Source organism: Piliocolobus tephrosceles, chromosome 14, assembly GCF_002776525.5.
Source record: "Piliocolobus tephrosceles isolate RC106 chromosome 14, ASM277652v3, whole genome shotgun sequence".
NCBI lineage: Eukaryota > Metazoa > Chordata > Mammalia > Primates > Cercopithecidae > Piliocolobus > Piliocolobus tephrosceles.
In genome coordinates, this window is record NC_045447.1 from 5,935,132 (window position 1) to 5,948,047 (window position 12,916).

The 12,916-nt window shown below is 42.4% G+C and overlaps 1 protein-coding gene across 6 annotated transcripts in view; it reads left to right on the top strand.

Moving 5' to 3' along the window:
- SETX (senataxin) overlaps window positions 1-12,916 on the top strand; it is a 99,338-nt gene that overhangs the window by 14,616 nt on the left and 71,806 nt on the right. For all 6 annotated transcript variants that reach the window (XM_026457124.1, XM_026457127.1, XM_026457128.1 and 3 more), the window contains 3 exons: window positions 145-254; window positions 7,113-7,332; window positions 9,358-9,477. In XM_026457124.1, the coding sequence (XP_026312909.1) occupies window positions 145-254; window positions 7,113-7,332; window positions 9,358-9,477 (450 nt within the window). The remainder of the gene's footprint in view (window positions 1-144; window positions 255-7,112; window positions 7,333-9,357; window positions 9,478-12,916) is intronic.

The following is a 12,916-nucleotide window of genomic DNA, read 5'->3' on the forward strand; positions in this document are numbered from 1 at the left end:
TTACAATATAAGCATTTTTATGCCTCAATTTGGGGGGAAAAAAGCAAATTTTTATTTATTTACAGAATAACCCAAGGAACCTAATTTAGGTAATCTTGATAAGATGATAAGATTTATATATTTTACTTACTTTTTTCCTTTTAGACGAGTTATGTGTTGAAGCACTTTGTCGGATGGAACAAGCCAATTGCTCCTTTCAGGTGGTGGAAAAACATCCAGGGATCTATTTGTTTTTGGTCCATCCCAATGATATGGTGAGTATGAGTGTTAGGTAATAGAAGGATATATTGTACTTTTGTACGTATAGATAGCTATAATATAGGTTTTTGGTGCAGATTTTGTTTAAAATGTTTGCTAAAATTTTTCTTGTTTTAAAATTTACTACAGTTAAGTAGAGGGTGCTGTGGGGTCAAAGAAGAGGGGATTTGAGAGGATAGGGGATACTTACCGACAGGTGATGCTTGAGCTTAAAAGGCAAATGAGGCTGGGTGCGGTGGCTTACGCCTGTAATCCCAGCACTTTGGGAGGCCGAGGCGGGTGGATCACAAGGTCAGGAGATCAAGACCATTCTGGCTAACATGATGAAACCCCGTCTCTACTAAAAATACAAAAAATTAGCCGGGCGTGGTGGCGGGCGCCTGTAGTCCCAGCTACTCAGGAGGCTGAGGCAGGAGAATGGCGTGAACTGGGGAGGCAGAGCTGGCAGTGAGCTGAGATTGCGCCACTGTACTCCAGCCTGGACGACAGAGTGAGACTCCATCTCAAAAAAAAAGACGAGTGGAAATAACTTGATGTTCTTTCACTATGTTGAATTGAACTCAAGAAGACCTCTTCTCTTGACTTCTCACCTGTTTGTCCCCCTGCAGACACGTGGAGATACCGGTTAAAACATTTGAAAAGTTATTTTGCTCATAGATGAGAATTAAAATAAGGGAAGGTAGGGACGGGGACTGGGAAATTCTGGTGCTAGAAGTGAAGAAGGACAAAAGCCAGAACAGTGAGCAGGAATAGAAGCAGGTAGCATTGAAACCTGATATAGCCCTATGGCTAAGGTTTGAGATCTTGTCACCTTTTGTGGTAAGATAGTCGGTACTTCAGGTCTCATGCCTAATGCCACCTAGAACGGAGTGACTACTTTAAGCCAGTAGCCAGGAAGGGCTGCTCTGCCAATGTAAGGCAAGAAAAATGATTTTTTTTTAAAAAAAAGCATGGTAATGGGATTGTCAGTCAAGATAATGGTGAATTTCAGTTTCCTCTGGGCCAAACACATACCAATGATATAAAAAAACGCAAAAGAAGGGAATTAAAGAGGTATAATCACTTTCCTCCAAAGGAAAACTTATTTCTATGGACCAGCAATGGAACAGAAACATAAAGTAATAAATGTGTGGAAACCTGTAGGCCTGGGTGGCGGTGGGTAGCTGGGGATTCAGCTTGTGCAGGACAGCAGGAATTAGAAGTATACTCCAGGCAAGGCAAAGAATCAAAGCCAAACTGCGCACTCCAAACAACGGGCAAATGGGGGTGCTCCTCTGCCTGTGAAAGAAGGTTACCAAAGTATTAAAAAGGTTCACTGGCTTTTAAAAAGCTGTGTACATATGGAGGAAGCAGGTCTGGTCTTGTAACGGGAGCCTGGGCCAAGCACTTGCAGCTGGTGACCGAGTCTACCTAGTCCTTATGTGACCAAAGGTTGGGAGTCCTGGGCTGCTGATAGTAGACCTAGTTCTGGAGCAGGACTCTGAAGGATGAATAGAGACCAGCCCAAATTTACATTTAGGAAGGGGAGGGGTAGTGGTAGGAGGGACACAGAATTCCTCCCTGTCGAATGAGCTTGCAAACCAAATCCCTGAAACGTGAAGAAAGCATGTGCTCTGACAGAGAATGGAGACCAGCGCTGTCGGTCCTTTCCCTAGGTTTAACTCTAGAGGAACTTGAAAGAGAAAATGGAGAACATTGAGAGAAACTGTGAGTTGACAAGGGCTGGTTTATTTAAAACAATTTTTTTTATTACTGTTTCTTTGAGACGGAGTCTCGCTCTGTTGCCCAGGCTGGAAGTAGAGACAGGGTTTCACCAGGTTGGCCAGGCTAGTCTCGAACTCCTAACCTCAAATGATGCACCTACCCTGGCCTCCGAAATTGCTGGGATTACAGGTGTGAGCCACCACGTCCAGCTGACAAGGGCTGTTTTGAAAGGTGAATGTGGGAGATGGGGAGGAGAACATCCTTAGTTTGTGAATTCCTTTTCACTCTGGGGTATTGGGTCCTATCAGGCAGTACCTGTGGGAGGTACTATGGAAATATCTCTGAGAGCATTCTCTTACAGCCTGAGAATAAAATGGGCTGTGGGAGAATAAAGTAGAAAAGGAACTGTTAAGGTTCTGCTTCCAGTTCTCCTTCACCATTGCCTGCATCCAAATCTGTTCTCAACTAAAAGATCCGATTCAGCTGAAGGTAGAATTGAAATCAGGACAGTGGCTAACCCCTGATGTTTGTGAGGCACTGAGACAAGCAGGTGGAGACCAATTAACCGCTGATAATTGCTTCAGTATCATCCCCTCTCAACCCTAGGACTTGGGGGATTATAGCCCAGTCGTGTCTTCTAATGCTGCTTCTCCCTGGGAGTGATCACTCATGTCAGTGAGTGATTACGTTTTTTTAGCTTGGATTTTATCCACCACTCAGCTCTGAATTGATTGGGCATAAGCCAGTCTGGAGTCTGGCCTTCCACAGGCACCACCTGACAGGAGCCAATACCCCAGAGTGAAAGGGAATTCACAAACTAAAAATAATAGATATATGAGAAACATAAAGATTTTAGTAGAAGCAGATATATATTAGAACACTTGTGGCCGGGCGCGGTGGCTCAAGCCTGTAATCCCAGCACTTTGGGAGGCCGAGGCGGGCGGATCACGACGTTAGGAGATCGAGACCATCCTGGCTAACACAGTGAAACCCCGTCTCTACTAAAAAATACAAAAAGGCCGGGCGCGGTGGCTCAAGCCTGTAATCCCAGCACTTTGGGAGGCCGAGACGGGTGGATCACGAGGTCAGGAGATCGAGACCATCCTGGCTAACACGGTGAAACCCCGTCTCTACTAAAAAAATACAAAAAAATTAGCCGGGCGAGGTGGCGGTCGCCTGTAGTCCCAGCTACTCGGGAGGCTGAGGCAGGAGAATGGCGTGAACCCGGGAGGCGGAGCTTGCAGTGAGCTGAGATCCAGCCACAGCACTCCAGCCTGGGCAGCAGAGTGAGACTCTGTCTCAAAAAAAAAAAAAAAAAAAAAGAACACTTGTCCAATAAACTTAAAATTATTATAGTAAACGTGCTAGAAGAAATACGAGAAGATACTAATGTGAAATGAGAACTAGAAAACGTGAGAACCAACAAACCTACGCCTTGTGCACATGTACCCTAGAACTTAAAGTATAATAAAAAAAAAAAAAAGAAAATGTGAGAACCAAGCCAAGTTGTTGTAAGATGGAAAAATGAGATATTTAGGAGACTTCAGGAGATGGGATAAATAATACAGTGGGTACAGCCAAGAGAACTGAATTAGAAGACCAGGTTGAGCAAATCCCTAAGAAGAAAAAAAGAAATAGAAAATATAAAAAGAAAAGCTACAAGATAAATGGAGGGTAGAAGTAGTAGTGTTAACAAAGATGTAAGATGTCCCAGAAAGAGAAAATTAAAAATCAGGACAAAGAAATACTGGAGATAGGGCTGGGCACGGTGGCTCACGCCTGTAATCCCAGCACTTTGGGAGCCTGAGGTGGGTGAATCACCTGAGTCTAGGAGTTCGAGACCAGCCTGGCCAACATGAGGAAACCCTGTCTCTACTAATAATACAAAAAAATTAGCCAGGTGTGGTGGTGCACGCCTGTAGTTCCAGCTACCTGGGAGGCTGAGGCTGGAGAATCGGTTGAACCCGGGAGGCAGGGGTTGCAGTGAGCCGAGATTGTGACATTGCACTCCATCCTGGGCAGCAAGAGCGAAACTCCATCTCACGAAAGGAAAGTTGTACTATATGGAAAGAGAAATTAGATCCCTACCTTATTATCATTCATAATGACAAAATCTGTCTAAAAAACCATAATGAAGTTCAGTTTTCAAACTCTTCGCAGGAAATAGAGGTATATAGCATTTAGATTGTAAGGTGAGGAAGGTTTATTTTTTTGAGACAGGGTCTTGGCTTTGTCACCTAGGCTGGAGTACAGTGACGTGATGACAGCTCACTGTAATCTCTGCCTCCCAGACTCAAGCATTTCACCAGAATCTCCTGCCTTGGTCACCATGCCCAGCTAATTTTTTGTAGAGATGGGGTTTTTGCTGTGTTGCCCAGGCTGGGCTCAAGTGCCCCCGCATCTCCCAAAATGTTGAGATTACATGCGTGAGTCACCACGCCTGGTCTGAGGAAGGGTTTTGTAAAAACGAAAGCATTGATTATGAAAGGAAAGTTGATGAACTTGACTATAGTAAAATGAAAAGTTACTGTTTATCAAACAACACCATAAAGAAAGTGAAAATACTAGTTAAAAATTGGGAAAAGGGCTGGGCATGGTGGCTCATGCTCGAAAGCCCAGTACTTTGGGAAGCCAGGGCCGGAGGATTGCTGGGCGCCAAGAATTCAAGACCAGCCTGAGCAACATAGCAGGAACCTATCTTTGCAAAAAAAATTTTTTTTATTAGCTGGGCATGGCGCTGCACACCTGTAGCCCTAGCTACTCAGTAGGCTAAGGTGGGAGGATCACTTGAGCCCAGGAGGTTGAGTGAGGCTGCAGTGAGCCCTGATCATGCTGGCGCACTCCAGCCTGGGCAACAGAGTGAGACTCTTTCTCAAAAAAAATTTAAAAATTGGAAGAAGATAATCATATTATTAACAATACGAAAAAAATGGATGAAGATCTGAACTGAAAAGGCGTGTGCCAGAAGAGGAACTACCAATAGCTAATAAATATGTGAAGGAATGTTTTATATTTAATGATCAGAGAAATAATAAGACCACAACGATACACCATTTTATATTTGTGTGATAGCCTGAGAATACAATTTTGGAGAGGTCATAGATTTGCAAAATCTCTTGTTACTGCTGCTAAGAGGTCTTGTGTTTAGCTGTCATGTCCATTTAGTCCTCTTTAATCTGGAACATTTCATTGTCTTTCATGACAATTACTTTTTGAAGAGCACAGTCATTCCTGCTCTGCCTCTTTTTACAAAAATAAATGAGGCTGGGCATGGTGGCTCAGGCCTGTAATCCCAGCACTTTGGGAGGCCAAGGTGGGTGGATCACGAGGTCAGGAGTTCGAGATCACCCTGGCCATCATGGTGAAACCCCATCTCTACTAAAAATACAAAAGTTAGTTAGGTGTGGTGGCACGTGCCTGTAATCCCAGCTACTTGGGAGGCTGAGGTAGGAGAATGACTTGACCCTGGGAGGCGGAGGTTGCAGTGAGCCGAGATTGTGCCACTACATGCCAGCCTGGGTGACAGAGCAAGACTCCGTCTCAAAAAAAAAAAAAAAAGTGTTCCTCACTTTCACTTCGGGTTTGTCTGATGTTTCCTCATGCATGAGTTCAGGTTATATGTTCCCAACTGGAGTACCATCATGAAGTGATGTTACTGTCCTTCTCATCTTGTCATACGTAGAGAGAGTGTCCTCACCTTGTCATATGTAGAGAGAGGCACGCCATGTCCTTTGCAACTCATGGTGATGTAAATTTTGAGCTTTCAGTGAAGATGTCCCATTTCTTTACTGCATAATAATTTCTATTGTTTAGATACTTTAAGACCATGTAAATACTCTGCATTTCACCAAAATCTCCTAAATGTAGCATTCATGAATGTGTCTTGCCTGAACCAGTTTTTCTATCATGATTGCAAGATGGTAATTTCCTAACTCCAGCACTCTCCATGTTTACTAGTTACCACTTGACATTGATTGTACAGTAATCAAGAGCTTTTTCCTGTTCTACCACTTACCAGTAAGAACTCATGGATTCCAAAACTTTTTCAGTAGTTTATAATTTGTTGCTTATGTTGGCATAGAGCTCATGTGGGGGTCTGTGTTTTTCCAACGTTTTGACTACAAAAAAGTATACATGTGCCTATATAATGTATTTTGTAAAATAATAGTTTTACTGTGAATGATGCACTCTTGATATTTTTGTTTTATTTAGTTTATTTTTTCTTAAGGCTGGTTGTGAGCACTAAATTTAATTCATAGCCTCCAAGAAATTTAAAATCACTTCTTTATGCTATTTTGCCATTTAGAAATGGCCTTTGATTTCTTTTGAGATTCCTCATTTTGTGTTTTCTTTCCTTTTTTGAACATTCTGTTATGGAAAATGATAAACATAAAAGTAGCGAGAATGGTGTAATGAACCCCCCCATAATCCATCAGTTAGCTTTATCAATACATAGTCAACATTCCACTCCCCTTTGGATTAGTTCAGAGCAAATCTTAGACATCAGAGCATTTCATCCACAAAATATTTCAGTGTGTATTTCTGAAAGGTAAGAACTTAAAAAACCCGAAAAATGTTGTTGTATATATATTTTTTGATATGGAGTCTTACTCTGTTGCCCAGGCCGGAGTGCAGTAGTATGATCTTGGCTTATTGCAACCTCTCTCCACCAGTTTCAAACAATTCTCCTGCCTCAGCCTCCCAAGTAGCTGGGACTACAGGAGTGCACCACCATGCCCAGCTAATTTTTTTGTATTTTTAGTAGAGACTGGGTTTTGCCATGTTGGCCAGGCTGGTCTTGAACTCCTGACCTCAGGTGATCTGCCTGCCTCAGCCTCCCAGAGTGCTGAAATTACAGGTGTAAACCACTGTGCTCGACCAGAAAAATACTGTTATTGCATCTAAAAGGATAATTCCTTAATGTTGTGTTGCCAGTCAGTGTTAGAATGAATGGAAAGGATTGTCTCAAACTGTTTATTAGGATTCGTATGTTCAAATCAGGATCAAAGAAGGTCTACAGGTTGCATTAATTAGTATCTCACATGTCTTTTAAAATCTGCAGAGAATCCTGTTTTCTTATCTATGTTCTTACTGTATGTAGACCATTGTTTTTTGAATTAAGTAATAAACATATTATGTTCTGTGTTTAGGTCCGGCGTTGGGCTATCTTGACTGCAAGAAACTTGGGGAAAGTGGACAGAGACGATTATTATGACTTAGAAGAAGTTTTAATTTGCCTTTTTAAAGTCATTAAGTTGGGACTTCTAGAGAATCCAGACATTTATACTTCTTCTGTCCTAGAGAAGGGTAAACTAATTCTTCTGCCCTCACACATGTATGATACTACCAACTACAAAAGCTATTGGTTAGGTGAGTATTGTTCCTACACTAATATACTTAGTATTTTCATATAGTTCTGCTTTTTGAGACAGAGTCTCAATCTGTTGCCCAGGCTGGAGTGCAGTGGCACCATCTCCACTCACTGCACGCTCCACCTCCCAGGTTCTAGCAGTTCTCCTGCCTTAGCCTCCTGATGAGCTGTGATTACAGGGGCATGCCACCACACCTGGCTAATTTTTTTTTTTTTTTTTCCTGAGATGGAGTCTGGCTCTGTCGCCCAGGCTGGAGTGCAGTGGCCGGATCTCAGCTCACTGCAAGCTCCACCTCCCAGGTTTACGCCATTCTCCTGCCTCAGCCTCCCGAGTAGCTGGGACTACAGGCGCCTGCCTCATCGCCCGGCTAGTTTTTTGTATTTTTAGTAGAGACGGGGTTTCACCATGTTGGCCAGGCTGGTCTTGAACTCCTGACCTCAAGTGATCTGCCCACCCCAGCCTCCTAAAGTGCTGGGATTATAGGCGTGAGTCACTGCGCCTGGCCCTGTAGTTCTTGAGTGTCCTAAAAGGGAAGTGTTCTCTTTTGGTGATCTGATAAAACTTGCTAAAGATAGGATTTTATAGTTTCTAGTTCTTATTCTGTCATTCTGTTAAGATATGTCTTAACTATTACATATCTTGTTTTAAACAGTATTTATATCCTAGAAACTTTTCTGTGGTAAGAGGTACATTTTCAAGCACTGGCAAATGAATTGAATCTTGTTTAAGGACACATGTTTGTTTTTTTTTTTGAGACAGAGTTTTGCTCTGTCGCCCGGGCTGGAGTGCAGTGGCCGGATCTCAGCTCACTGCAAGCTCCGCCTCCCGGGTTCACGCCATTCTCCTGCCTCAGCCTCCCAAGTAGCTGGGACTACAGGCGCCAGCCACCTCGCCCGGCTAGCTTTTTGTATTTTTCAGTAGAGACGGGGTTTCACCGTGTTAGCCAGGATGGTCTCAAACTCCTGACCTCGTGATCCGCCCGTCTCGGCCTCCCAAAGTGCTGGGATTACAGGCTTGAGCCACTGCGCCCGGCCCAAGGACACATTTTATTAACAAAATATTAGTGTAATAGTTGGCTTTAAAGAGGGTTTGATTGTTAATTCCCCTTTTTTCAGTGTGTAAAATATTTCTTGGTAGAACCGGGCATGGTGGCGCATGCCTGTAGTCCCAGCAACTTGGGAGGCTGAGGTGGGAGGATCATTTAAGCCCAGGAATTTGAAGCTGCAGTGAGCTAGGATTGTGCCCCTGCACTCCAGCCTGGGTGACAGAGGGAGATCCTGTCTCTTAAAAATATTAAATTCTCCTAGTAGAAAGAATTGTCAGCATTGTTTACAAGTCCTATAGTGGCTCAAAATGCTTTTTTTTTTTTGAGACGGAGTCTTGCTCTGTTGCGCAGGCTGGAGTGCAGTGGCGCCGTGGCGGCTCACTGCAAGCTCTGCCTCCTGGGTTCACACCATTCTCCTGCCTCAGCCTCCCGAGTAGCTGGGACCACAGGCACCCACCACCACCACGCCCAGCTAATTTTTTTGTATTTTTAGTAGAGACGGGGTTTCACCATGTTAGCCAGGATGGTCTCGATTTCCTGATCTTGTGATCTGCCTGTCTCAGCCTCCCAAAGTGCTGGGATTACAGGCATGAGCCACCACGCCTGGCCTCAAAATACCATTTCCTTGATTCCAGATCTTAAGGTCACGTGTCATAATTGGCAGTGATTTTTTTTCTTTCTTAATGGTATATGGAATATGGTACATCTTAAAATTGAAGGCATCTTATATTGATGAGATACAGTTTATGTAGTAGTTATCTTAGAAATTGTTTTCTAACCATTTTCTACTTTGACACTTGAATTAGTCTAAAGTTCTGTTACTTGGGAGCAGTTGTGTATGAATATCTGAGACTTAAGTGTTTGAGAAACAATACTATCTTGCTTCATCTTCCTGCCTTGTTTTTCTTTTGCAAACTAAACCAGGCATTAAAATAGTATTATTTCATCAATTCAATATAACTCTAAATGATCTTACAGGTATTTGCATGTTGCTGACCATTCTTGAGGAACAAGCCATGGATTCCCTATTGTTGGGCTCAGACAAACAAACTGATTTTATGCAGTCGATACTTCGCACTATGGAGAGGCAATCACACGGTAATAAATTTTACTTGCTGAATGTTTTTGAGTATGGTGATGATGATGCACTTTAATTGCAGGAATTGGTGCATGTTGTGGAGAAAAGAGTTTTTCTGGTTTAGTAATAGATTCAGACTTTTTTGTTTTGTTTTGTTTTTTGATACGGAGTCTCACTCTTGTTGCCCAGGCTGGACTGCAATGGTATGATGTCACCTCACTGCAACCTCCACCTCCTGGGTTCAAGAAATTCCCCTTCCTCAATCTCCCAAGTAGCTGGAACTATAGGTGTGCACCAACACGCCTGGCTGATTTTTTTATATTTTTAGTAGCGACGGGATTTCACTACGTTGGTCAGGCTGGTCTTGAGCTGTTGACGTCAGGTGATCTGCCTGCCTTGGCCTCCTAAAGCGCTGGGATTACAGGCATGAGTCACCAGTGCTGGGCCCAGATTCAGACTTTTAAATCAGAAAGGACCTTTATAATTTAATTCAGTACCTTCCTTCCATAGAAGAAGGGAAGTTAATCTGCTTTTTCATGATGAAAAAGTTGGTGGTAGGATGACTATCAGGACCTCTGAGAGACCCATTTGTAACGACATTGTGGTTAACATTGTGGGGAAGGCCTTCTCTGTCCCATGACCTCCCTTTGCCTGCCTCTTTGTTTCTCTGTGATTCTCTAATACAGTAACTGCCAGCCACATGTGATTATTAAAATAAATTTAAGTCAGTTAAAATTAAAAATGCAGTTATTTGGTCCCACTAGTCATGTTTCAAGGCTCAGTGGCCACACGTGCCTGTACTGTATCCTGTACTGTATTGAACAGTGCATAGACAGAACATTTCCATGATCACAGAACATTCTCTTGGATATGCTGCTCTAGATAGTCTAGATAATGAGGCCTAAAACTTGTAGTTGTCTTTATTATTAGATCCTGACCTCCTTTTGCTGATGCTTGTCTCATGTTAATCATGAAGGATCTGTAATTAAATAAGTGCTTCTAATCTTTTTGAAGTTAATGAATTAATAAAGACCAAGTATACCAGATCCTATGAAAACATAATGAATATATTTTTTCCCCTCATTCTCTTCCCTTCATGCAACTTCATTGTTGTATATAAACTCATTTGTGGGAGATTCTGATACAAATATATTGTTATTCTTTTGTCGATAGGGCATATGTATATATTTTGTTCTGTTTTGTTTTTTCTTTCTGAGACCAAGTCTCTCTCTCTCTCACCCAGGCTGGAGTGCAGTGGTGTAATCTTGGCCAACTGCAGCCTCCGCCTTTGGGTTCAAGCAATTTTCCTGCCTCAGCCTCCCAAGTAGCTGGGATTACAGGTATGCGCCACCATACCTGGCTAATTTTTGTATTTTTAGTAGAGATGGAGTTTCACCATGTTTGCCAGGCTGGTCTTGAACTCCTGGCTTCATGTGATCCGCCTGCCTTGGCCTCCCAAAGTGTTAGGATTACACGCGTGAGCCACCACGCCTGGCCTGTGGCATGTATTTTCTTGCTAGATTTTATCTGATTAAGGCTATTATTCTTTTGCCAACATTTACTGCATAAATTGTTCATTTCTTTCCCTTTACCTAACTATATGTATAATTCTGTCCTTTCTGTTAAGCTAGCTCCCTTATCATCTTAAAAAAAAAAAAAACACCTTTTTTTTTTTTTTTTTCCTCCTCTTGAGACAGGATCTCACTCTGTCATCCACCCTAGAGTACAGTGGCTCAATCAGGTCTCATTGCAGCCTTAACCTCCCAGGCTTAAGTCTTCCTGCTGCCTCTGACTCCCTAGTAGCTGGGACCACAGGCATGTGCCACCTTACCCAGCTAATTTTTAAATTTTTGGTAGAGATGAAGTCTCACTATGTGGCCTAGGCTGGTCTTGAACTCCTGACCTCAAACAGTCCTCCTGCCTCGGCTTCCCAAAGTGTTGGGATTTACAGGCGTGAGCCACTGAACCCAGCTTCGTCTTCAAAAGTTTAATTTCCTCTTTGAGAAACTTTTCATAATGGTCTTCACCTAACTACTTTCTTTCTTGTAAGCTTACTAGACACAGGCACTGTTTCAGATGCAGTGGAGGATAGAAAAATATATAAGAAAGTTCAGATGACTGTGTCAAAGTCTGAGAAGTGTGAGGGAAGGAAAGTCACAAGTTCTAGGATGACTTAACAACTAGCAGTAACTGAGTGAATTCCAGCACTTGCCTCAAGAGTACTGTAGATGACTGAAGTGGGGGAATGTTTAATATATAGGAGGAGGCATTTAAGCTGAACTTTTAAGGATGAATAGGATTTTGATAGGTTGTGCTAGAAGCAAGGGCATTCTAGGGCTTATTTTGGAAAGAGGCAGTGATCTGTTTTTGCTGTAGATAGTATATGATTATAGGAATATGTAAAATAAAAATGGAAATAAACAGTAGATCAGTATCTTTTAAGTTCTTGACTGAGGACTTTGAATTTTCTTGGAAGACATTAAGTAGCCATTGAAGGTCTTTGAGTAGGGCAGTATATTGCTACTGCATATCTAATAGAGAAGCGGGAAGTTGGATGAAAAGCAGGTAATAGCAAAGCCATGTTGAGATACAGATGGATGAAGAGTGTGTATCTTTGCCTTGTAATCCTTAGCTAAAGAATTTAGTCATTGACTGGGCGCGGTGGCTCACGTCTGTAATCCCAGCGCTTTAGGAGGCCGAGACGGGCGGATCACGAGGTCAGGAGATCAAGACCATCCTGGCTAACATGGTGAAATCCCATCTCTACTAAAACATAGAAAAAATTAGCCAGGCGTGGTGGTGGGCACCTGTAGCACCAGCTACTGGGGAGGCTGAGTCAGGAGAACGGCGTGAACCTGGGAGGTGGAGCTTTTTTCAGTGAGCCGAGATTGCGTGACTGCATTCCAGCCTGGGCGACTGAGCGAGACTCTGTCTCCAAAAAAAAAAAAAAAAGAATTTAGTCATTTACACTAACTGCATGACACAAAATTCAGGATCATGCTGAAAGAGAATTTCTTGTGTTGTGGGCTTCATGTAGATCTGTAAATACCAGTTTCTTTCTCTTTCCTTTATATTTTTTCCTCTTCTTTTCTGTTAGTTATTGGAGGATGGGACTACAAAGTTTTGGGAGGGGTTGAGGAGCTAAGTTAGAAAAGGTTGTTTCTGGTATGGCAAATAGGGTGTGAAAAGATTGTGTTTACCTAGACTGTTTTACTGTTTTCTTGCCCATTAAATAATTTGCCATTAATTTTTTGTTTTTCAGAAGCATGATAGTATTGCTTGAAAAAAAATCTTGAAAATGTGCCTGCTTTTTAAAACCTATGTGTGTCTAAGGATTGGTGGCGTGCTACTTTAAATTATTTGCTGCTTGGCTTTTCGTTTGGTTGCTACTCACCAGATAAAGAATGCTTAATTCTCAATATATTTTAGTATGTTTTTCTAACTGTTTAGTAATTCAAC